The sequence below is a fragment of the Apus apus genome, chromosome 25 (assembly GCF_020740795.1).
Source record: "Apus apus isolate bApuApu2 chromosome 25, bApuApu2.pri.cur, whole genome shotgun sequence".
NCBI classification, from domain to species: domain Eukaryota; kingdom Metazoa; phylum Chordata; class Aves; order Apodiformes; family Apodidae; genus Apus; species Apus apus.
Window position 1 is genome coordinate 1,159,553 of NC_067306.1, and position 23,455 is coordinate 1,183,007.

The 23,455-nt window shown below is 55.0% G+C and overlaps 3 protein-coding genes and 1 long non-coding RNA gene across 5 annotated transcripts; 1 reads left to right on the forward strand and 3 right to left on the reverse strand.

Moving 5' to 3' along the window:
• Positions 1 to 1,252: 1,252 nt before the first annotated feature.
• Positions 1,253 to 5,158, reverse strand: PSMD3 (proteasome 26S subunit, non-ATPase 3). Its single transcript, XM_051640270.1, has 12 exons — positions 4,947 to 5,158; positions 4,187 to 4,377; positions 3,785 to 3,922; positions 3,440 to 3,576; positions 3,170 to 3,360; positions 2,963 to 3,066; positions 2,770 to 2,884; positions 2,555 to 2,674; positions 2,375 to 2,478; positions 1,969 to 2,124; positions 1,815 to 1,865; positions 1,253 to 1,729 (listed from the first exon to the last, which is right to left on the reverse strand). Exons 1-12 carry the CDS (start codon positions 5,107 to 5,109, stop codon positions 1,652 to 1,654), a joined length of 1,548 nt encoding a protein of 515 aa, XP_051496230.1. The 5' UTR covers positions 5,110 to 5,158; the 3' UTR covers positions 1,253 to 1,651.
• Positions 5,159 to 5,586: 428 nt separating this feature from the next.
• On the reverse strand, positions 5,587 to 11,320 carry GSDMA (gasdermin A). The gene is made up of 9 exons (XM_051640555.1): positions 10,137 to 11,320; positions 9,777 to 9,987; positions 9,087 to 9,252; positions 8,897 to 8,990; positions 8,158 to 8,208; positions 7,781 to 7,935; positions 7,207 to 7,357; positions 6,823 to 6,896; positions 5,587 to 6,288 (listed from the first exon to the last, which is right to left on the reverse strand). Exons 1-9 carry the CDS (start codon positions 10,348 to 10,350, stop codon positions 6,058 to 6,060), a joined length of 1,347 nt encoding a protein of 448 aa, XP_051496515.1. The 5' UTR covers positions 10,351 to 11,320; the 3' UTR covers positions 5,587 to 6,057.
• A 233-nt stretch (positions 11,321 to 11,553) lies between these two features.
• Positions 11,554 to 23,002, reverse strand: ORMDL3 (ORMDL sphingolipid biosynthesis regulator 3). 2 transcript variants are annotated; one of them, XM_051640174.1, is made up of 4 exons: positions 22,770 to 23,002; positions 16,604 to 16,810; positions 15,626 to 15,777; positions 11,554 to 15,524 (listed from the first exon to the last, which is right to left on the reverse strand). In XM_051640174.1, the coding sequence occupies exons 2-4, from the start codon at positions 16,775 to 16,777 to the stop codon at positions 15,389 to 15,391; spliced, it is 462 nt and encodes a 153-aa protein (XP_051496134.1). In that variant the 5' UTR covers positions 16,778 to 16,810; positions 22,770 to 23,002; the 3' UTR covers positions 11,554 to 15,388. The 2 variants fall into 2 exon arrangements, with proteins under 2 accessions (XP_051496134.1, XP_051496136.1); XM_051640176.1 differs by lacking the exon at positions 22,770 to 23,002 and adding an exon at positions 20,863 to 20,948.
• On the forward strand, positions 13,680 to 20,285 carry LOC127394322 (uncharacterized). The gene is made up of 2 exons (XR_007891617.1): positions 13,680 to 13,757; positions 19,999 to 20,285. It is a non-coding gene; the product is annotated as an uncharacterized LOC127394322 (long non-coding RNA).
• Positions 23,003 to 23,455: the final 453 nt, after the last annotated feature.

The following is a 23,455-nucleotide window of genomic DNA, read 5'->3' on the forward strand; positions in this document are numbered from 1 at the left end:
ACAGCATCTGGGCAGGGCGACCCCGGGGAGAGGCTGTGTTGGGGGATCTCATGCTGCCCTACTGCCCCCATGCCTGGGCCTGGGTCCCGTCACTGTCCCCCTGAAGACCCTGGAGTGGGGGATGGGGACAGGAACCCCCAGGGGCTGCAGCCAATCAGTCAGCAGCACCCTAGGCCACACCCAGCACAAAGCAGGTGTTAACTCTGAGCCCTAATGAAGGCTTCCCTCCCAGGACCTGGCAGCACCAGTGTTCTGCCCTCAGACTGCATAAAAAGACCTCAGCAGGGGAGCCTGCTCATGGGGTTTCTTGGGAGAAAAATACCACCCCTCAAGCTCTGCTGTTGCTCCCTTCTGGACCCTCTGGAGGGGGCTCAGTGTGGTGAGTCCGAGCCCTGCAGGGTCGCCTGGTTCCCCAGCGTGGAGCTGCCGCCTCAGCAGGTCAGAGCTTTCAGGAATCAGGGTGGGGGGATGTGAATCAGCATCTGGTGGGGCCCCAAAGCCCCTGTCAGCTTTCCAAGAAAGGAAGTGGTGACCGGACCCGAAACCTCGTGGCTGTCAGGGTGCTGGCCCAGCACACCCCCCTGGGGCCGGCAGGGGGGCTGCCCTGGGTACTCACCCTGCTGCAGTTCTGCCTCGTGGCCACCCTTCCTCTCCTGGAGGTGTCTGACCTGGCACCCGTGGCCCCCTTCCTGGTGTCTGCCAAGAACCAAACCCAGGTGTCCCTGGGTCCCCAGTGCCTGATCCGGCCCCCGGTGCCGGCTGGGCTCTCGCCTTCCCTGCTCTGCCGATGAGTCTGGCCAAGGACCCCAGGATTGGCCCTGGCACCGGGACAGGCTGCGCCCGTCGCCCCGGGACAGCCCTGCACTTGACCCTGGGCCTGGTCTGGAGGCGCTGGGAGATTCCCAGATTTCCTCAGACAAGCCCAGCTGGTCTCAGATGGTGTTGGAACCCACCTGGGGGGGGCTGCACATCCCCTATCCCCATTGCTGGTGTCTGGGGGGTAGTAGGACACAGGGATGGCTCAGCCTGACCCCCGTCTGCTTTTCCCAGGGGGGTGAGGGTGGCTCAGCCCTTTCCCTGGGTCCTAGAGTCCCCGTCCCCCCATTCTGGAGCTGCCTGGGCCAGTGCCAGCACCCAGGGAACATGAGTCCCAGCCCTGGGGGTGCCCCAGCTCATGGGGGGAGCAGATCACTGAAATCAGCCCCACATGCACTCCCAGTCACAAAAAACCCACAGCAGGAGCCAGCCAGGCTGGTGTTTTTCTAACTTTTATTTTAAAAGTCATAATTGATGCTTAACAAAGTTTGACCCCATTATTGTTGTGAGAGCTGGGGGCACCCGCGGTCCCGGGCTCCTGCCCCCCACCTGCCCTGGCCCTGCATCCCCTGGAGCTCCCAAATTCCTGGTCTGTGCCTGTGCCAGGCTCAGCCACGACCCTCACCACCAGCAACCTTAAAAGAATGTTTAGTTCTTGGGGAAGGGGGATGGGGGCACAGGGCCCGGGGGCCCAGGGCACCCCCCTGTCCCCTCCCGCAGCACAGACATGCAGGTATTTATAAAAGAAAGGCAGAGGGGGAGGGGGCTGCGGGGGGCTCCGCTCAGACAGCATCTTCCCTAGGGACAAATAAAAAAATACAGCTGGGCCCAAGGGTCATGGAAAACCGTCGTCATCGTCCTCTGCCATCTCCTTGGCGAATTCCAGGTCCTGCTGCTCGCGCTCCCGGCGCTCCTGGAAGGCAAAGGCAGAGGTTGGTGGCAGTTTGGGGACACGAACTGCAGCCTCGGTGGCTGCGGGGACCCAGGTGAGGTCTCACCTCTGCAGATTCCAAGTCCTTGTTGTAAGATTTGGGTGGGAATCTCATGGCCTGGAAAAAAAAAACAAAACAGGAAGGGAGAGAAGCTCAGAGCTGGGAAGCGCCAGGACTCTGCCCCCATGTCCCCTCCCTGCCCAGGAAGCCCCAGCCTCACCTTGACAGACATGTTGTGGATGTCCAGGCAGAAAGAGATGCGCTGGTGAAAGGCCAGCTGGGGCTCACGGGTGGAGTAGATGTCAATCATCTCCTTGGACTGGACGTAGCCCTTCTCGTGGTTGATGCTGGCCTCGATCACACCATCCCGGATGGCCTGCAAGCCGAGGGCACCAGGTCAGGGCACCCGCTGCTGCGGCCGCTCAGAGTGCAGGGAGGAGGCGGCTGCTGTGACAGGAGCAGCGGGCTCAGGACACAGCGCAGGGAGGGGACGTGGTGCCCTGAGTGTCCCCAGCAGCCCTGGGGACACTAACATCACTCATCCTAAAACCAGCGTCCGCCCCAGGGGCAGGGCAGAGGCAGCCTGGCTGCAAGGAACCTGCCCAGGACCCCAGGGACAGGACTACCTTGGCCACGATGAACTCCGCATCCTCCGGACTGTCCAGCTGCAGCTTCTGGGCAATGTCAGCCAGGGAGATGCGGGAATAGGAGAGGCTGATCATACGGACACCTGGGGGGGAGGAAGGAGAGTGGAGCCCCCCGGGCCAGGCAGCCCCATGTCCCGAAACACCCCGGCGACCTCCTACCTGTCTTGATGACATTGTGCCTCAGCCTGATGATCAGGGTATAGGTGCCATCAGCCTGGAACTTGTCCCCAAACTGATCAAGGACTTGGTTGAACTTGGCCAGGTTCCCAGTCCTGACGGCTGGAGGAGGGAGAGTGTTACTTGTGCTAATTGTGGACAGAGCGAGGGCCGGACATGGTGGGAAAGAGAGAAACCCCATTTGAGGCTGCTCCTACCCTGAGTCAGGAGGAAATAGGGCATGAGCGAGCGCTTGAGGGAGGGCTGTCTGAACTGCAGCCTGTCTGGGATCTCCCCCAGCAGCAGCTCCACCACGATCAGCAGCTTGTGCACCTGGAGTGAGAAGAGCTGGTGAGACCCCAGCCGCAGGGCAGGAGGTTTTGGTCCCTGCTGGGCCCTGTTCCCTCTCACCGTCTGCTTGAAGCCCACGGCCGTGTGCTGCGGCGCCTTCCGCAGCGCGTTCGTCATCGTCCGCCGCGCCTCCGAGTACTCCAGCTGGATGGCCTTGATGCGCCCTGTGCTCGGCAGACAGTTGGAAAAACTTAATCCAACTGGATCCACGAAGCAAACCCCTCCATCCGGAGCAGCTGGGGCTGCACGGGACCCTGGGCATCTCACCTGTGTAGTAGAGGTACCGAGCCCACTCGTTGTTGTTGGCCTGTTCCGGGAACACTGACTTGGAGACAAGTTTCTCTGCTTGGTCGTAGAGGTTGTAGTGGAGATAGTTCCTCAGCAGGAGGTTCAGGAGGGTGGCCTGTCCATCAGCATCGTGGCGCAGCGTGGCTGTCCGTAGCCGGGCGTGCAGGAAGCTGCAGAAAAAGGAGGGAACATGTCAGGGAGGAAGAAAGAAACCACCCTGGCTCCCCTGGGCACCCAGGACCCACCTACCTCCTGACCACATCGAGTTTGTTCAGGAATTCGTAGATGCGGGAGTGGTAGTAATAACATTTTGCCACCACCAGGTCAAGGGCCCGACGGTTTTGGGAACTGATCTTCTGCATCAGGTCATCGGACACTTTCTGAGCCTGCAGGAGGGAGAGGTCAGAGCAGAGGAACTGCAGCTAGGGAAGAGCAGAGAGATGGCCCAGGGAGAGCAGAGAGGTGGCCAGGGCAGCGGGATGGAGCCAAAGGGGAAAGCATGGGGCCGCAGCCAGACAGGTCCCTGAGGCTCTCCTGGTGCAGAAGCACCACACCAAGAGCTCAGCTGTGGATCTGGCAGCTCTGGAATCTCACCTCCGGGTATCGCTTGCTGTTCATCAGATAGATGACCAGGAGGAGCTGGAGGTAGGTCTCCACTTCTGGCAGGAGCGGGGCTGAGGCCGCCTTCCCCGTCCGCGGGCGGAACTGCAGCTCCGCTTCCGTGTCCATGGACTGGGGAGAGACACGTGCTGGACCCTGTCCCTCCTGTGCCACCACCAGCAAGGCTTGTCCCCAGCCCATCCCCTGTGACAGCTCTGCTCGAGGTGTGACACCAGAGCCAGCCTAGGCTGCTGGCACCAGAGCCCCCCCAGCGGCTCATCCCAAGTGTCCCCAAACCCTGGAGGGACTGTCCCTGGTGCCCTCCCAGCACGGCGGCACTTCCAGGGGCTCCTCAGTGTGGGAAAGGTGTCCCCCCTCTATCCCCTGCCACCGTACCTCCTCCAGAAAGCCGAGGAGGAACTCCCGCGTGGTGCTGTTGGAGGTGAAGAAGCCGTGGATGGCTTTGTGGAGCACGTTGGAGTTGAGGCGGCGGGAGGTGGAGGGCAGCGCCCGCAGCGCCCGCAGCACGTAGCGCGGCTCCTTCCCCGACACCGCCTTTTCCAGCTGCTTCACGTGCTCCTTGATATCTGCGGGGCAGGAGGGACGTGCTGGGGTGAGGCTGACGCGGGGATCCCTTCCCGGTACTGGGGGCCCTGTCCCTCTCTTCGCTCACAGCACCGGGGCTGTGTGGCCTCAGTGTCCCGAGTGACCCGACCCCACGGCCGCCCCTGCTGGGGGCTGGAGCGGATCCCACCGAGCTCCTCTCCACCTCATTCTCCCTCCAGGCTCCAGCCCCGCGGGGTCGCACTGCAGCCCGTTCGAGCAGGGACCCTCCCAGGCCTCCCCCAAAAACCACAGCCCCACGTCCCTTCCTCACAGATCCCCCCATTCCCTTTGTCTGGCTCCCCTTTCAGCCCCTCTCACCCACCCACCTCCCTTCCCCCGCACCACCCCCTCCCCTACCAGGATCTCCCCACCCAGGACCCCCTACCCCCCCCCGCATTCCGCTTCCAACCCCCAGATCCCCTCCGATACCCCCCACCGAGCCTCCCCCGACCTGCCCCACACCCCTCTCTCCCCCAACCGACCCCCCGACCCTCAGATCCCCGTTACAGGGACCCCTCTCAGCCCCTTCCCCCCCCCCACCAGGGCTCACCCTCCAACGTGATGGCGTCCAGCTCCCGCTGCGGCTGCCGCTCCCCGGCCCCCTCGGCCGCCGCCTCCTCCTGCATCTCGACGTCGGGGGGCGCGGGGGGCGGCCCGTCGGGGGGGGCCTTGGCCTTGTCGCCGCGGCGGCGGGACGCGCCCTCCTGCTTCATGGCCGGGCGCGCCGGGCCGGCCGTGACACTGCACCAAGCGCGGGGCCCGCCGGGAGCCGCCAGGCACGGCCAGCCGCGCGCCGGGCCCCGCGCGCGAGCGCCGAGCGCACCGCGCCCTTCGGCTCCTCCCGCCGCCGCCCTCGGCTCTTTCCGGAAGGCGCTCGGCTCTTTCCGACGAGCGCTCGGCTCTTTCCGGCGGGCTCTCCGGTAGTTCCCGGCCGTTCCCGCCGCGCGGCGGGAGGTGCGAGGCCGCGGGGGCTGCGGGGCCCCCCCCCGCACCGCGCCGGGGGCCGGGGGCGCCTCCCGGGCTGCGGGCGCAGCTCGGACCGGCCCCGCGCGCTGGCGGAGCCCCCAGAGCCGTCCCTGACCGCCCAGGTACGGAGCACTGAGGGAACCCCCCGCGCCGCGCGGCCCGAGGGCGATGGAGGCACCCGCGGGTTCCCCAAACAACCAGTTATTCAGCCAGAAATTGCTTTATTCGTGAAACTGTACTCGAAGTATTTCTGACGGGGTTCCAGGAGGTTAACAGTTTATTCCTTGCGGCGGGTGGAGGGTGTGCGGGTGTGCTGGAGGGGCTGGCTCACCGCGCCTGTTGTGCTCAGACCCCGCAGCTTCGCAGCGTTTACTGAGTCACGCACGCGTTGCAGGCGTGACCAGGGGAAATACATTTATTTCCTGACTTATCTTGGTGCTGGCACGTGTGGCTGTGTGTGCTGGCGTTCCCTGGGAAAACCAGGATCACACACAGCACTCCTGACAGTCTTGTGGTTATTTGGGCACGTTGTTCAGTTGCCACTCTGCATTTGTACTGAGGGGAAAGCAAATCTCTTTTGGTATCTGGTTTCTGGCCTCCATTAGGGGTTTTCTTGCCCCAAGTCTGCTTTCCCCACTCATTTCAAAGCAGCGTGAAGTGATTCCCTTTAAGTCATCCCTAAGTTACTGAGTAACCTAGTCTTGGTTACTCAGGAGATTGAGGACGTAAAGGGACACGTACAGAGCTGCTACAGCTGGAAAAGCTTCCACACAGGTGGCAGATTCATCTTTCTGGAGCTTCACTCCACTCATCTCAACCATGGCAATGGTTAATTTTTCTTCCTTCTCTTGTGTGAAGGAGACCAAGCTGTGGTCTATGCTGAAAGGCCCCTTTCTGTACTGGTCCTGTTCCAAGATGCTCTTGACCTTTACAGCAACAGCAAAAAAAAGCAAAGTCAAATGTTTTAATGCTCCCATCTGTGGAAGTTGTTAAGAAAATTATCTCTTTGACTTGTGAGGTGGTTCATGGGAGCACTAAGTAATTCACCTTCATACATGGGACTTTTTACTCTGAAAGACTATCATGTTTCTGTATCAGTTTCTCGTGAATTTGTTACCTTCAAGAAGTTAAAACTGTAGTGTGGGTTTTTTTTAAATCTGGAGCCAAAGAAGCCAGAAAATTCTCACTGCCATTTAAAAAATGGCAGTCAGCTGTGTCCCATTCAACTACTGTTTTGCTGATAATATACATTAGAAATCTTAAATCTTAATGTTTTGGGGCAGTTCCTTTCCAAGTGAGTATTTTGATCCCTGCCAAGTTTGAAGCAGTTATTCCTTCCCTTCTTCACAGTGTAAATTAGGATGTGCTGCCTGGGTCATCATAGTCTGCGTGTTGCTTGACTTGACATAACCCCCTGTGGCCCCTTGGTGTTGAGCCAGATGTGGTGCATGTTCTCTTACCAGCTTCAGCTGTTTGGGCACAATCTTCTCTTCCAAGGACTCCATCAAGAGCAGCAGCTGATCCTCCGTGAGCTCTGCAGGATTAAACCAGGTTGGTACCAAAAAAACACAACCCACCAGTGCTTGAGAGACAACTGGTGAGGGGTTTGGGTGGAGCTCCTGGCAGTGGCTGCTCTATGACTCTGACTGTCACTGAGCAGCAGCAGCTACAGACAAGTCTGTGCTCTCACATCAACCACCTTCATTCCCACCATCTAAGAAATTGTTTTCCATAAATCCTCTGCAAATCTCAAATGTTCTGTGTTCTGAAAGTCCTGTTAGGAATAGCATGAACACATTCTGGTGCTCCTGGGTTTCCCTACTGAAGTGGCCAGGAAGCCTTACCATCCAGGGCATCCAGAGTGTAGCTGATTGCTTCTGCCCAGCTGAGAAGATGGATTCTTGGAGACCTCTCTAAGCTGCTCAGCAAGTCTTTTAAGCCTGGGCTGTCTGTTTTCAGCTCACAGCAACCACTTTCATCAAGGACTGCTTCCACCTAGGGGGAGAAGGAAAAGGTAGGGATTGAAGAGAAGAGGCAGCTGATAGTCCCTTGCAGTCTGACTACAGAAGCTCATGAACAGTCATGTCATGTTTTTCTTCCCTCCTTAAGCTATTTCTGAGGCTGTAGTTGGAGCCTTTAACATTCCCAGTGGCTCTAGTTAAAGACAGGATATTGATTTAAAGGATTTGATACCTTCAGGTCAATCTGCTAGGCTACATTCAGGACGTATTTCAGCAGTTGACTCTGTCCTGAGCACCTTCCTTCTCTGTGTGGTGATGGAGACCAGACAGGGGATGAGTGAAGGAGTTTTGGATGGATAGTTATGGCACAGGAGACAGGACTCCTGGGGCAGGAGGTGTGACCATGGGTCACTGAACTTATAAATCCTGGCAGGAGGAAAAACTTGGAAAAACTTACTTTCTGGGACAGCTCTTGAAAGAGGTTCCTGTCTCTCATCACAACTTTGATGGCTTCTAAAAATATGATGGACAGATCAGAAGGCAACTTGGAGAGAATTTGACAATTCTTTTTAACTTCTGCCTCCAGTTCTCCCAGTTTTCCTTGTGAGATACCTGAAAACCAGAAAGGGTACAAATAGGTCACTTCTAAACTAGGCAGTCCCATGAGAAGTTCCCTAAAATTAGAATTTGAAACATTTCTGTGAATATTTGTAAAAGCAACAGGCAATTTTGAGTAAATGCTTTGCTTTGGGTGCTTTGTGTTCATCCTAAGGGATTCCATCTTCCCCAGAAGGGGAGACAGTGCAAGTAGAAGCAGGAAATTGCATTGCTCACCGTCAGAGACAAAGCATGATCTCTTTGCCATTTCTGGGAAATATTGAAGGTCTGCAACAGGATAAAAAGACATGCTGGTTTAGAAAAAAACTTCTTCTGCCCCTTCATTTAAAACTTGTCATTCCTTGGCCTCGTTCCCTACTGACATGGGCCTTATGTTGGGGTCTGCATCAGCCAGTATGTGTGTTTAAATACGAGTCAATTAACACAACAGCTTATACTCAAGTGGGAAGGGAGTGGGGAGCTTGGAGCATGAGGGAAGGAAGCCACACATGGCCTCTCAAATCCTGCAGCAGGGTTTGTGAATCTCAGTCCTCTCTTTCTCTTCCTACCCCCTGTAAGCATCTTTTACACCATTCTCCCACCGAAGGCTCAGCCACCCTGTTTTCTCCCTGGCTCTTTTGAGTAGAAAAAGAAAGTAAAATTACCTTCTGTCCTCTGTGCCAGTTCTCAACAGGAGCTCTGCTGTTCCTGAAGTTGAGAGCTGAGGCTTCAGTATCTCTTTCATTTCCTTATCAACCTCCCCTGAAACTTCATCTCTTTCTCAAGTAGCTCCTTTAACTTATGTGCAATGTCCAGCCCTTCCCCAGGTGATTTCTCCCACTCACATTCTGTGTGCTCGTGTCCTTGCAAATGAGCTGAGGGTGGCTGTGATGCTAAGTGATGCCTCAGAACATGTTTTTCTTCTTCAGTGTTGTTTCCCAAATTAAGGAATTGGTAGTTTCTGGAAGTTACTTACCCCATGATCCATTTTTGATGGCCAGTGGGATTGCCCTGAAGGCCAGGGTGCAGCCCTTGGGTATTGTTATGCTTTGGTTGTTCACTCTGCTGCCCTGGTCGGGGGGGGGGGAGAAACAACTGTTAGGAGGCTGTGATGGGGTGCGGGTGTTGGGGAAGGACCAAGTCCTGAGGATGGAGAGAAATCAAACCTTCATACAAAACTTGGCGTAAAGCTGGGACATGAAGCTCCCCTCTGCCTGGGTGGATTCCTTGTAGCTGGTCTCCTCTGAGGCTTCTATTGTTTCATGAATCACATACAAATTCTGGTGTGTTTTTTGCAGTTGTTGAATGAAGGGATGGTTCACGTTTATTTTTCTAAAGAAGAAACAGGTGATACCCTGACTAAAGGTGTCTGTTTTTCTGTGAGCTATGACAAAAGTATTGTCATCTGCTCAGAGACAAAAGCTTGTGTCTTTTCTCGTGTTGCATAGTACAGGGAATTATCACAAGGTCAGGGGCTTCTGTGGGACAAAAAAGGAGGCAGAAAATGGCTGCAATTCTTGGTGTCCTCCATGTGTTCCTCTGTGCCTGAGGGTGGCCTGGGCAGCGAGGCCATGGCCTGGCAGGGGTATAGATGATCCCTCCTGATCTGTACACACCTTTCCTGGTGCAAACCGTGAGAAAAGATGGCTAGACTCCACCTGAATTACAAAGAAATCTCTGAACATGACAAAGCTGTGTGGGGAATCTATTGCCTCTCTTCCCTGTGTGTCCAGAGGTACAGCCAGGACAGTGCACGGTCTTGGGTCTTAACCCTGGGTTTTGGCTGAAAAAACATTGTGTGACCTGGGTTGGGTAGAGGAGGACAACCAGAGGGTGTCCCTTGGTGTCTGCCTTACCTCTCTCCTTTGAGCACCTCAAGTTTGGCTACTGGGACAGGTCTCTTCTCCATCTTGATGGTCCACTCTTTGGCCAAGGAGGTGACTCCTTTCAGCTCTATTCTTGTGGGTTCGACATGAAGGCCAAGGTTCCCATCGATTCTGTCAGTGACACTTTGTGTGACTGTAAATTGCCTTGAAGCTTCACCCCCTGGGCTGGGTAAGAGGGACTCTGCAAGGGTTCAGTGCATTAGCTTAAATGTGATTACACAGGCCTGACCTTATAACTGTTGCGCACACGTGGGGGAGTCCAGGCACAAACGATCCAAATGTTTTATCTATGGAAACTCTGAACTTAAGGCTGAGCAGTGTGGGATTTACCTGTGCTTTTATCACCTTCCCCTGGCAGCAGCACGTCAGCAAGTCTGTACTGGGTCTGTTTGTAGCAGGGAGACAAGTGGAATACGGCTCTTCTTTTTCTTCTCACTAGGCAGAGGGGTCTGAAGTGTTCATGGTCGAAGATGCTGCCAACTGGGACCAGGTCTCCTTTTGGATCCAGTTGATTTACTATGGACTGGGTTAATTTTTTAAACATTCTGCTGGACCTGGGTGAATTTTTGAACCAAAGCAAAGTACTTGTGCCTTAGGGAAGAGGCAAGACAAATTAAGCAAAATGACTTCAAGAACAATCCAAAAGCTGTAACAAAATATATTACTTTAATTATTAAGAACTCTGTTAACCTAGGGTCTGTCATGGTCCTAAACACTTCAGTCTTTAATGTGTTGACCTGACATTGGTTTAAAAGTTAAAAAGCTGGAGCCATTTCTTGCTGTTTTTTCCTCCTGCAGTGTTTCCCCTGCATGTCCTGGTGCCTGGCAGAGGGGGGTGGTTTGACATTGTGTCGAAATGGAGAATTAGGAAAGTGATTACTGAGTCTTACTGCAAGGAAGTGAAAGCACTGAGGGGTGAATACTGGGTTGAGGGGGGGGGGGAAGTAGGAGAGCTCCTTCTGTGGCAAGCCCATAGAGCAAAATATATCCCCCAAAAGATATAAAAACCCCCACGTATTCCCTGGTGCTCTGCCTCTGTCTCCCCAGAGGCGGGCTGGGTGCTGAAGAAACAGAAACAAATCGCTGTCAGGTTCCTGTCACAGTTTGGTTTTAATCCAAAGTTTGTTATGCTTCCTGCTTCGGCTGGTGTGACAAAGTGTGGTGAAGGAGTTTGATTTACAAGGGAAAAATCTTCCTGGCCTTACTGAGAAGAAAAGCGTGCAGGTCTGTCCCCTCTGCTGCACCTGGCAGGACATCACAGAGCGCGGCTGTGGCGGCGCTGGGGAGGGGAGACGTTCTGAGGGACTGATGTGGGATCATTTCAGCAGCTCCTATGGGACTCCCTTCCCTTGCGAGATTTCAAAATGAAGGAAAAGCTAAACAAGAACACTTCACAGACAGTTTCCCGCACCCTTTTCTGTGCTGAAAGATCTTGAGAAGGTACTTGCCTGTTTGTGGCGTGGGTGGCTCCTTGTCTAGCGGCAGAGGGCTGCGGGGCTGTGCTCCTGCACTGACAATAGCACCTCACAGCAGCAGGGCTGGTGAAACGGCTCCTCCCTGCCCTTCCGTCCAGAGAGCAGGAAGCAGCAGCTAAATCTGGGGGCAGAGAGCGGGCTGGTGTGATTCCTCCTGCAAAAAGTTCCAGTCGTGGGCTTGAGTCAGCCTGGCATGATCTGTGGCAGTGGCTGTGGATCCTTGTTTAAAAGTAAAATCTGACCATGTAAAAATTCAAGGACTCAAGCACCAGTTTTTACATGAATATTTTATTAGTTTCTCTTAGAATACTGTACAAAGGAGTAATAAAAATATTCACACTTTATTTTAGAAAGTTCTCTACATGAGACTTCTGTATACACAGCAAAAAGGGCTACTTGAAAAAAACCCTAGAACTTTGTACAATGTCAGAATGTTCCGTTAAAAAAAAACCAAACAACTAATTCAGCTCACTTAAACAGATCCAAGGAGGATACGGGTACACAAACACTTGCATGCTTAAGAGAGAGAATAGGCAATGATAAAGCAACATAAGTCACAATGAGAAATATGGATGTGTTAGCCATGGGAACCAGCTCTGTCCCCTTTTCAAGGGCCAGTACCATGCTTCTCTTAAAGCAAACAAAGAATTAAACAAGGGTTAAAATAAAATTACTCAGGAATTAAGTAGCTTTAGATCTCAGGCCTTTTTCCCCTGAAAGGCTTTTTCCTGCCAAGGGCTGGACTGTCTGACCTCCCGTTAGCTGCGTTAATCGAATCACCAGACACGAATGTTGGTACTTGATTTGTTTTCTGACTCCCCTGAAGCTTTTCTCATTGAGCATTCATGCCAGAACAAAACAGAAAAGTGTTTTAAGTTCCTGCTTCTCCTGTAATTGTTCCTCTGTCACAGGCCAGAGCCCACCTCCCATCTGCAGCAGCTGTTTGCCCTGCTCCCTGCCCAGGAACCAGCACACGTTTGGGAGGAAAATGCGTCAAGTGTAACGTGAGCAAAACCCCATTTAAAATCAATAACGATCAATTGTCTCCTCCCACAGGTACTCAGAGAAAATTCTACAGTCTAAAAGAATGAGCAGACAGTCTTTGAGCTCAGTTCTGGCTCTCCATGAGGAAGGTGGGCTTCCCCTGGGATTGCTGCTCTGCCAGCTGCAGGTAGGTGGCTGAAAACCCCTCGTCCTGACCCCGCTGTCGCCATCCCCCTTTCCTCAGCAATCAGTTATCCCATGAGTTTTAGCGTTTTGACTTATGCTCTTCAGCTTGTGGCTGTGCAAGATCAGCCTTCGAGGGCTGAACCTGTAACAAACACAAGCAAACCAGACGTGGCTGCAGTGCGGGGTCCCAGGAGACCCAGAGCTGTGTCCATTCCTTCCCCACCGCTGCCGTGGGGGTTTCCCAGCGGAAGCTCAGTCGGATCCGCTGGCTCCCGTGACACGGGCAGGAGGAGCCGCACGCCCGGTGTGCGAGGGGGCTCCACCAGTAACTTCCACATCAAGCTCCCTCCAGTAAAAGTAGCAGTTGAGACTGTGGTTTAATTACAATTAACTTATAGTTTCTTTTCTATTTTTGATTAATTCTGATACCTATCCTAAGATGGGATCTTAAGGAAGATACTATCAGATGTAGCATTGTTCAAGTAATTATTAATCTTACATAGATACTTAGCACATAATTAACATGAAATCTTCAGCTCTCTCACTTCTTTCTGTATTTTTCCAGATCTCATCTATATTTCCCTTGATTGGATTAATTGTATGAATCCAAGTTAACTGCAGTTATTCTGTGCCAGAAATGCCATCCCTGTGTAGTAAAGAATGACATTTGCCATGTGACACATACCTGTGATTAAAATAATTGGTGTGAACAAGGTAAATCGGACAAACTTCCTATTATAATCACAGCTTTGCCAAATGAGAAGCTTTAGACTCGATGCTTTAAAAACTGCCTTTTTGAGAAGTTTATATCCCATCTGTTTTACAGTCTAACTTTAATTTAACAAAGTAGAATCAGATGTCCATCGTGTCAGTTAACAGCACAGAGAACATGTAATGCCAGGGCCCTCAGGGACTGTGAAGTGCTGCACTTCAGCCAGCAGAGCTGAGTCCCACCTTCAATTTATACCTATGCTAAAAAATCCAAACTGCTTTGACTTTTTTGTGTGCTGTGCACATGCTCAGCAATAACCACTATATGTCTATGTAGGAGCAATGGTTTTAAGCATACAGCGATTGTTTCTATTGCAGAAAAGTTGATGTTTTCCCCTGGTATTCTACCAAAATAAATAGTTTTCCTTCCTCTGGAGATTTACCACTGGCAGGCCAGCCTGTCTGTGAAGCAGCACAGTCTGCATCCACGATCCAGCCCCAGCCATCTTGGGAAGGACACTGCAGCTCCGAAGGCAGCGGCGTTTCCAGGAGCATTCCAGGCACTGACATTGTTCATTCCTTAGCCATTTCAAAGGTATGTTGCTGATTGAAATATCTCCATTTTTTTAACTATTTTTTGTTTGTTTTCCAAAGTCATTGTCTAGTAGCTCAAAGAGTCCATAAGCTTTAGGGTGTATAGTACCTTCTCTAGAGCAGCTGTCTTTAAGTCATGAAGGTTCAAAGGTTTAACCCCCTCAAGGAAACTGCCTGTCTGCCAACCTCCCTCTCTGGAGAACAGCACTTGGGTTTTGAGCCAGACTCTTTTCTTTTACCTTCTTGAAAACTTTTTTCACTTAGAATATTTCCAATGATCAAACACCTTCAGTAATGATTCCCTGTGCATCCCAGCAGCCTTCTGAGGGACACTAAAGGTTCTTCCCATCTCTGCAGCAGTCCAGAAGTCAAGCAGCTTGCCCAAACTGATGCACAGAGTTGTGCTAGATCTTACACACAACCCTGAAGTTCCCTGTCCATGTCCTATGCTCAGACCACCAAACAGCTCCACAATATCCACCATGACCTCTAAAGCTAGAATTGGCTAATGCAGGAACAAAAATAGCATGTTTAAAATGTTTATACCATTGTCAAAAGTGTGAGACAATATTAAATGCCAAGACAACAAAAATCCAGGCTGTCCGCAGCTTACAGGGGAAGTGTGAGGGGGGGGAAAAAACCCCATTTCATCTGGCACACAGCCTAAAAGAAAGCTAGATTGCTTTGAACAGCAGAAAGCCTTCACAGCCAGGAAATCTAAACCTGCTTTATTTAGGTGGTAACTTGATAAGGAAAAGGCTCAATTTTGTTTCCTCTACTAAATAATCAGTGACCCCTGCATCCTGCTGGTGCTGCTCAGTAGTGTTGCTCTCCTGCAGCTCCCTCACCCTGGCTAGTGATCCCACCTGAGCACTCTGTGCTTATAAATGAGTAGTTTGGGGTGGGAAGCAGAGTTAGCTGGGCACATTCTGGTACAAGCTGAAAATAACAAGTATGATTTGGGATCTATGGACCTTTTCCCTGAACCACGCAAATAGTATCATTGAAAACTGAAAGCTTGGTCAAAGTGCAGGTCATTCCTTCCTGTGCTGTTTTTAGTAAAAGAACTTGCTTTCTCAGTGGCGTAAAAGATTGCAAAATAAAAATCTGTATTTCTCTTCCTCTTCCCACTCCCCTGCCCAAAACTGGAACTCAAACCCCGAAACAATCGAGCGCTGGGACAGTCTGGCTGTGTCCCTTTGAATTTCCCCCACATATTGTTTAAAGAACCTACCTTCAGACAGGGAAATACATTTTTAAAGTGCATTTACCACAGCAATAGTACCAGCACTAAAAGCTTTTCCCCTCATCCCTATCCCTGTCGTTCAATGTCTGGGAGAGATGAAAATCTCCCCAGAATTCCTCCTCGTTGTACCTTGAAGTCTCAGTGTATCTGCTGGGATAGAGCGGATCCAGCGGCACGTGTCCTGCTCCGTGCTACACTCTGCTCTGGAGCTTGTTTAGATTTATTGGGCATGAGGATCCAGCATGTGGTGTGTGTCTATTGGATACTGCAGTTAAACAGCTGCTGTGAAATCACATCCCAGTGTGCGTGGGGTGAGGAAACAGGACGGGAGAGAAGGATCTTCCCCCTCTCCCCTGCTCCTCTTCCGCTCCCTCCAGCCGCACAGCTCAGTACTTATTGATCCCAAAGATCCGGACTCCGTGGAACTGAGGCAGTTTGGGGATCAGGACGCTCATGAGGGAGATGGTGTTGATGATGAAGTGTATCCGGTCGTACTTTGTGTAAAAGCTGGTTAGAAAATACCTGGGGAGGAGGGGAACGGAGGGAGGGAAGGGGAAACCCAATTACAGCAGGTGGTGGTTTTGTCTCCCAGGACAGCCCGTGCCCCCCCTCCCGGTACTCACAGGACGATGGGCATGATGGTGAGGAACTTGCGCGAGGCCGTGAACTGCACCCCGTAGTCCATCTGCTCCCAGTGTGTCAGCAGCCGCGCCTTCCCCTGGTCCGGGGTTTCAAAGGGAGTCCCCTTCACCGTGTGCAGGAAGATGTACATGCTCTGTGGCAAACACAAAGACGGCGTCAGGCCCCGGGAAGTGCTCGGAGCAGCCGGGGCGTGCAGCAGCGCCCCGCTCCGCTAGAGGGACGCGCCGTCGCTGCTGAGAAACCGACACATGCTCCAAGAAGCAGGGAAAGCTGGGGAGAAAGGCTCACTCGGGCTTGGCTCTGACACGTGAGGCCTCTCCTTCAGCTTCTGGGCCTGAGCCAAGAAGGTGGTTGCAAGATTACAGCGCTGGGATCAGGAGATTAGCATGGACTTGCTGTCCCCGGCAGCAGCAAGGCTAAAGGCTGGTGCTAGGAGAGCTGCAGGCACCCAGGGGCTGCTCCTGCTCTGATTACGAGGTGATCTCTTGTGGAGGAGCACAAGTCAGATAAACAGCAAGTGCCTGGCTGCATCCCATGTCTTTCAAGTGCAGCCATTGCTGGTGTTTACTCTCTGTTCCCAGAATGGTTTAAGCTGCCAGAGGAGAGGTAGGAGCTGGATGAAAAGCAGGCAGCTTGGGTGGTTTGTCACAGCTCTTCCTCTGCTTAGAGGGATGTGACAAAGGGACCTACCCTGCAGGCAAATTCAGTGTCCCCTCAGAGCAGCATCACCAGATGTTTGCTATCTTATCAGTACCTAGGCTGGATTTAAATATATGACCTAAAGGCAAAAGTGCAGTCAGAGGGGAGGAGACTGAGTAATTTACCCCATGTCTTTGGAAATACAGAGAAAGGAATTGCTTTAACAGGAATCTTACTAGATTGCTCTCTAAAGAACAGCTGGTGCTAGAGGTTACCTCTCTGTGCCCAGGGAAGCCCAGCCAGCCATGCTGCTCCCTTACCATGTTGTGGATGATGTTGGTAAGAGTCCAAACCACGGGGACGCTGAAGAAGGGGATGCTGAGCAGCACGACGTGCAGCAGGCCAATCCCCAGCACGTAGGACAACCAGATTCCCCGGCTGTTCATGACACGGGTGTTGGGGTTCACCTCGCTGTGGGCTGTTCCCACGTTCATGTTGGCTCCTGTGTCCGACGGGCACTCCTGGAACTGAAGCAGAGTCTGGTCAGTGCTTGGATCGTGGCAGTGCTGGATCATGGCAGCACCCAGCTGAGCACAGCGGGGCTCCAGCACCATCCTGCTCTTCAGCAAACCTGAAATCCATTGTTTGCTAGAAAACCACAAGTCAGTTCCGTTCTCTGCGCCTCGTTATGGAGCTGCCATTTCTGAGGGAAAGCTAAATCTGGGAGCAGCCAAGATTTGGGAATAATGTGTGGGAAGCCTGTCTGTGACAGAAGCTACTTGTGATCTGCAGAAATGTTTTCCTGGAACGAAGATGTCAAGGTTCAATCCCACAATTGCCTGACAAGACTCAAATACTTTAAGCGTTTTTTAAGTCATCAGCTCTGTGTTAATCACGGATGTGCTCAGCACATGAAGCTCCTTACATGTTTATGGGCTCAGTATACCTTGAACTTGGAAGTAGAACAGAAAAGTCTGCAGACTAAGGGCACAGATCTCCTGATTTGTTTAACTAAAATAACAGGGTTCTGCACAGCTGCAGAGGCTTGCTGGTCTCCTGCTCTGGCGTTTCTCTTCTGCCTTCCAATTTAAGACTAGCAGGGGGGAAAGAAGTAACTAAACCCTTCCCCCACAGGGAAGGAGTGAGATTCTACTTGAGTAGCATAAAAATTAAGAGATGATGAGAACTGCATCAGGAGGGTATTTCAGTAGCAAGAGCTGCAGAGGATGTGGCTCTTCCCCTACCTGGAAAGAACAGCTGCCATGTAGGAGGGATACAGAGACGTTTTCCTAAACAATACCAGGAAGATGAGGAAGCAAGACAGTGTCATCCTCTCAGGGGGCAAGGATTGGAGTGGTGCCCTACAGACAACATGGATCCTGGAGGGGCTTTCTGGATGGCAGCGTGGGGAGCAGCCTTGAGTATCAGTCAGCCTCGAGGCTCCCTGAGAAGAGGAGAGCTCTGGCTCACTGGTTTCCAGGGATTACAGGGAACAGCACAAGTTGGAACCGCTGTAAAGCTGAGTATTGTTACACTGAGATGAGGGAAGTTCTTGCTTAAAGTCATCCTCGTCCACATCCCACAGAAATGTCTCTTCATCAGATGGCACAGGCTGTCCCTCATGGTGTGGAAGAACCACAGGCTGTTTCCTCATGTCTAGCCTGGTGGTTTTGCTGCTTTGGTTCCCATAGCTGGAAGCTGGAGCTGCTGCTCTCTCCCTCTCCCAGCCCTCCATCTCCAGAGGTGAGTTGGAGCCAGCTCCATCGGTCACTGCCAGCGTTCCTGGTTCCCTGATGGAGTGCAGGGCCTGGCTTGTTTCAGGAGCTGGTGCCCCTCTTCCTGCCCAGGGCTGGGACCCAGTGAGCCCCTGACTCTGCAGCTCCTAGGATACTCACTCCAACTCCGAAGCCTGTTTCCTCTGCACAGGTGGCTCTGGTGGAGCAGGGGGAGCTGAACCTCTGCTCACCAACCTCTGCTACTGGGGGCCATTGAGGGGCTTATATCTGGAGGAGCTTTGAGTTGCCAAAGAGGCTTGCAGGTCTGCAGAGAGCTCATTTTCTTGGGTATTGACTATTGGATATTCCAGAGAAAAGCCTCAAGCTTAGTCTGGAAGCAGGTGTTGGAGCTAGAGTTCAGCACTTGAGTCCTAGCAGGGGAGCAGCTCCATCCTTCAACTGCTGCAATTCCTACAGGCATTCAGAAGGAAATCTAGGGATTGCAGTGAAGTGTAACATAAGTCAAAAAAGTCATCTTGTTACAGCAACAACAGAAAAGCAAACACTCCAGTGGAATGCATAACAGGAGTGCTGTTTGCCAGACATTGGAAAATTCTACTAGATATTGTTAAGGCCTCAGCTAGAAAACTGTCCAGCTCGGGGAGGAGCTGGAGGGAATCCAGGGGAGAGCAGTGAGAATGAGCAGAGGTGTATGAAAAACATGACCTGTAAGGACAGATGAAAGAAGGGGGTTTGTTTAGTTTGGAGGAGGCTGGAGAGAGGTGTGAGGGGAGTCATCAAACGTGGAGCTGCACTGAGGGACACACTGCTGGAATCAACGGCACGACTGAGCCTTGGAGCAGCTGGATAATGTGTGGGGGGGTGGGCTGCCCACTGAGGGGAGTGGTGGTCTTGCTGGGGGCTTTAACATTGAGTTTCATAAGCAGTTAAAAAACTAAGATTCATCTTTGGAATGGGGGGGTGGAGCAAGGGGGCTCTTTGGGCCCCTCTCTCCTTGAAATGGCACCATTGGCCAAAGGCAGCAGAACCTGGCACATGTTCCTGCGACAGGGGGTGTGTCCAGAAAGCAACTGGCATTTCCCTTGGATGACAAATGTGAGTTCCAAAAACTAATGAGCACCTTCTTGGTCCCCTCTGCAGATGAGGGCAGTTGCAGACCTGCAGCTGGCTGGCAAAGGGCCACATTGAGAAGCTCTAGGTGAAGCAGTTCTCCCTGTGCCTCAGTTTCCCTTCTTGGAGAAATGAGGGTTAGATGGGTGAGCTGCTAGAACATACAAGAGGATAATTTGTTCTTGCAAGAGATGGAGATGTCAATCGATGATACGATGATAATAATTCTGTGACCTTCTCCCACTCTGTCCTTCCTTCCACAAGAATATTTCATCTGCACCTCTCTCCTGTTTCTGAAGGGGGCCTGCAGCCCTTGCCTGAGCTCTCTGCTCCTGGTGGATTGCACTGCTGGGCTCTGGGGAGTTACAGAAGCCTGGCAGAGGGAGCGTAAGCTCTCATGGTTCCTATCCCTGATCCTGTGGTGTTTGCTTTTGGATTTTACACCAGGGATTTGTTCACCTGCCGGAAAAATAACAGTGGGAGGAACTCCAGCTGCCCACCCCCCAGCAGCTGGCTGCAGAGCTCTGCTTTCCCACTTGTCCAGTGTTTTTTTGGGACAGAAAAGCTTTTAATGTTTCACCAGACTGTGTGTGAAGGTCAGGACTGTGCTGACATTGGATGGTGTCCATCCAAGGAGGGGAAAAGTCCCAACTGGTCAGAGGCAAAGAGCAGGCGTTCATGGTGCTGAGCCCTCCCTCTGCCTGGTTTTCCACCCACTGCTTTACCAGCTCCTTGCCCACATCCCAAGATTCTTGTTCTGTGGCTCAGAGCGAGTGGGCAGCCAGCTCAGTGTCTCCCCACTTCTGAGGAAAGGGGGGGAACAAAACATCACCAGTGTCCCACTGGTCCTTTGGTGTTTTGTCTTCCAGCAGCTGCTGGAGGACCCAGAGATGTGCCATCCGGAACCCCAGGGGCAGCTTCTGAGGAGTGTCACCATCTGCTCCCATCCCCTTGTGCTTCAGCTCTGCTCAGGTGCCCTCAATGGCTCTTCCCGTGCCCTTCCCAGCAGGATGGCACCCTGTGTCTGGCGCCCCACTGCAGGAACCTCGTCTGAGCTCAGGTCCTTATCTCGGTTGATCTTCCCAAGTGATCATGATCCCCATCTCTGGCAGCAACACCATCACTGCCTCCCAAGCAAATAAATATTTTAAACCCATCTCTGTGAGATGGCATCAGTGTTTGCAGCTGGCACGGAGCACGTCAAAGGTGGTGGCAAACGTGGCAGCTGAGCAAGAGCAAGAGCTTTGTGTCTTGCTCCTGGACACAGGGCTGAGGAGAAGCTGTCCCGGGTGGGAGTGGGAGCAGCTGGGACTTGCACTTTTCTGCTCGATTTAGAGGGAAAGTTTGGAGGTGCAAGGGGTGTTGGGCCTCCCCAGGGTGGGGGTCCTGCTCCCCTCCACATTGGGAAGGATCCAGGGTGCTGGGGTGGGACCCACTCCTCTCTGGACGCCCCCAGAGCACAGCCTGACCGCGGGAACCCCCCAGCCCGGGAACATCCCCCCCACTGCCCCGGGGCTTTCCGGCCCCACCCCAGCAGCTGTTTGGGGCTTTTTGGGGTGATTTCCTTGGGGACCGGGCCCACCCCAAGCACTATCTCTGCTCCAGCCGCCCCCGCGGGCCCAGACCGGTGCTCGGCCGCCACTCCACCCCCGGGGAGGGGGGTTCGGGCTCCCAGCGGCTCCGAACCCCCCCGGAAGGCTGGGGAGGAGCCGTTGCCCCCGGCCCGCACTCACCGCTGCTGCCCCCGGCCCGGCTCGGCGGGGCCGGGGCTCTCTCCGTCGCGCTCCCCGCCGCCCCGGCCGCTCTCCCGGCGAACACCTCGGCCCGGCCCGCCCCGCCGCGGCACGCCGGGAGCTGTAGTCCCGCCAGCCCCGGGGCACCGGAGCCCGCCCCGGGAGGCGGGGCCGGCCCTGGGGCGGGGCCCGGGCCGTGCGGGAGCAGCGGGGCGACCTTGGGGGGGCGACGGGGGGAGCGGGGATGGTGCCTGGGGCGGGCCCGGCCCCCGGAGAAGACCACCCCCCCCCCAAATCAAACAGCTGCTGGAAAGCCCTGGGAAAAAGAGGGGGAGGGGGGCGTCCCGGCGGTCAGGCCGTGCTCCTGCGGCGTCCGGGCAGGGGCAGATCCCACCCCAGCACCCCGGGTCCTGGCCGGTGGCTCCTCTGGCCACCGCATCCCATCTCTGCAGCTCCGGGAGGGCGCTGGGGGCTGCAGCCACCCCCGCTCCGCACCCCGGGGGGCTCAGCCCCAGCTGGCTGCTGCCACCCCGCCCGGGAGGATCGGCTCCCTGTCCCGCCGCTCTTCCCAGTGGAAAACCTCCGGAGCAGGACTGTGCGAGCAGGGCGGGCAGGCCGGCAGTGTGCGGGCGGGGGTCCCGGCCACTGTCGGGGCTGGGGGCGCAGGATTCCTGCGCTGGGGCGCGGAGGGGACCATCTGGCCCCGCTTTTGTCTGCAGAAGGATCGAAGCTCCGGCCCCTGGGGCAGCCATCTGCGCAGGCTTTGTGTGCTGTGCCTGCTCCGCACCCGCAGCGGCAGAGGGTGCAGGGTCGGAGCCGCTTTGTGCTGCCAGCCCCCTGCCCGGGCCGAGCAGAGCCCCCCAGCCTGTGCCCGGAGCCCACCCCCCTCTGCCCTCCCTGGCTACGCGGCAAAGCCCACCCGTGGGATTTTGGTTCTGGCTGGGGTGGATTTGCAGCGCTGCTTGTGGAGATGGAGGTTTCCCTCGTGTTTCCCGGAGGCGGGGGGGGGTCTCTGTGCCAGCGTCCCCGGGGGGCTGGAGGCTGAGCTCTGCATCCTGTGTGCATCCATCTGGCCTCGGCACCAGCTGTGCACCTGGCTCCGGGCCCCAGCCGGGGCTCGGGGGCTGGTTTTGTGCGGGCTGGGCACGGCCGGGCCGCGGAGACCCACCGGCTGCCGGGGCTGCCTCGGTGCCACACGCGGGCACCGCGCTGCTGGCCGGGCATGGGGGGCTTCCCGGGGCCAGAGCTTCCCGGCGGCTGCTCCTAGGGGACCTTGGGCATGGTGGGACACACGAGTGTGGGTGGGCAGCCGGTGGGCGCTGTGGCTGCCGGCCAGAAGGATCTGGGCCTTGCCCGGCCTCTCCGGTGCCCTCACCGGCAGGACGAGGTGCGGGGATGCCGGGATCCCGGGGGCGAGGTGCGGGGATGCTGGGAGCGGGGGCGGGGGATCCCGCGGGAGCTGGCCCTGCTTTGCAGGAGAGCCACGCACGCACGGCTCTATTTTTATCCCTGCTCTCTCTGCGCGGTGACATCTAATTTAGCAGCTTCCCCGCGCCCCGCTGGCTCCGCACGTGAGGGGGAAGCACAATGCGACAGCTATTTTTATACTCCATCAATATTAATCCCTCGCAGTGATGCAGCCGCAGCCTCTCGCTGCTGCTGCTGCGAGTGCGGGGGCGGGTGTGGGGGGGAACCTGCTTCCTGGGCTCCCCAGACCTGGGTTCACCCGCCCAGGGAACCCCGGCACCGGGGGCGGGGGGGGTTCCCCGGGGGGGTCTGGCCCCATCCCCTGGCTGGCAGGTGCCCAGACCAGCGTTTCCCCCGTGCTCAGTGGGACTGTTCCCACATGCATTTCCAGGCCTCACTTGCTCCCAGCCTCCCTCCTATGCTGGGGGAGCCGTGCTCACCTTCTCTCCCGGGAGGCCGGTCCCGCGGTCCGGTCGATACGGGCTATATTTAGCACCGCGGTGGTTGCAAGAAGCCGGTGCCGGCTATTTTTAGCCATCCCTGCCGCGGCTGCGGTGAAGGGTCCACACGGGCTCTGCTGCACTGCAGACACAGGGTTTTTGGGATGGTGGGTGCTGTGTCCTGGCGTGTGGGACCCCTGTGGGGTGCAGCACCATTCGTGCTGCTCCCATTCCCGGGGTGATAGAGTAATGGAATGGTTTGGGTCGGAAGGGACCTTAAAGATCATCCAGTCCCACCCCCTGCCATAGGCAGGGACACCTCCCACTAGACCAGGTTGCTCCAAGCCCCATCCAGTTTGTCCTTGGACAATTCCAGGGAGGGACCCATCTCCTCCCTGGGCTGAAAGCTCAAGCACTCCCCAAGCCCCGGCCTCTGCCTCGTCCCCGCAGGCCTTGTCCCATGGCAGGTGCCTGGGTCACCCGGAGCTGGTCCCAGCACTGCTCCCACTCCGTGCACAGCTCCAGTGGCGCTGGGACCTCCTGCCAAAGGCGGAGATGCCAGGGAATGAGTCCAAGAGCACCGGTCATGGGTCCTGCCTTGGTGACCCCCTGCCCAGCCCGGCGCTGGGTAAGCATGGGGGTCCGAGAGGCAGCGCAGGGGTCCCGGGGAGGCGGGGGTGCCCTGG

Excerpts from the sequence above, each read along its gene's own strand:
- GSDMA (XM_051640555.1), bottom strand. The coding sequence starts at position 10,350 with ATGTTTAAAAAATTAACCCAGTCCATAGTAAATCAACTGGATCCAAAA. Across the intron at positions 9,988-10,136 it reads GGAAGGTGATAAAAGCACAG|AGTCCCTCTTACCCAGCCCA; the intron begins GTAAATCCCACA and ends GAACCCTTGCAG. Across the intron at positions 8,991-9,086 it reads ACGCCAAGTTTTGTATGAAG|GGCAGCAGAGTGAACAACCA; the intron begins GTTTGATTTCTC and ends CCCCCCGACCAG.
- PSMD3 (XM_051640270.1), bottom strand. The coding sequence starts at position 5,109 with ATGAAGCAGGAGGGCGCGTCCCGCCGCCGCGGCGACAAGGCCAAGGCC. Across the intron at positions 2,125-2,374 it reads CGGAGTTCATCGTGGCCAAG|GCCATCCGGGATGGTGTGAT; the intron begins GTAGTCCTGTCC and ends CTCGGCTTGCAG. Across the intron at positions 1,730-1,814 it reads AGGACTTGGAATCTGCAGAG|GAGCGCCGGGAGCGCGAGCA; the intron begins GTGAGACCTCAC and ends TTTGCCTTCCAG.
- ORMDL3 (XM_051640174.1), bottom strand. The coding sequence starts at position 16,777 with ATGAACGTGGGAACAGCCCACAGCGAGGTGAACCCCAACACCCGTGTC. Across the intron at positions 15,778-16,603 it reads CCAACATCATCCACAACATG|AGCATGTACATCTTCCTGCA; the intron begins GTAAGGGAGCAG and ends TGTTTGCCACAG. Across the intron at positions 15,525-15,625 it reads ACCATCATGCCCATCGTCCT|GTATTTTCTAACCAGCTTTT; the intron begins GTGAGTACCGGG and ends CCTCCTCCCCAG.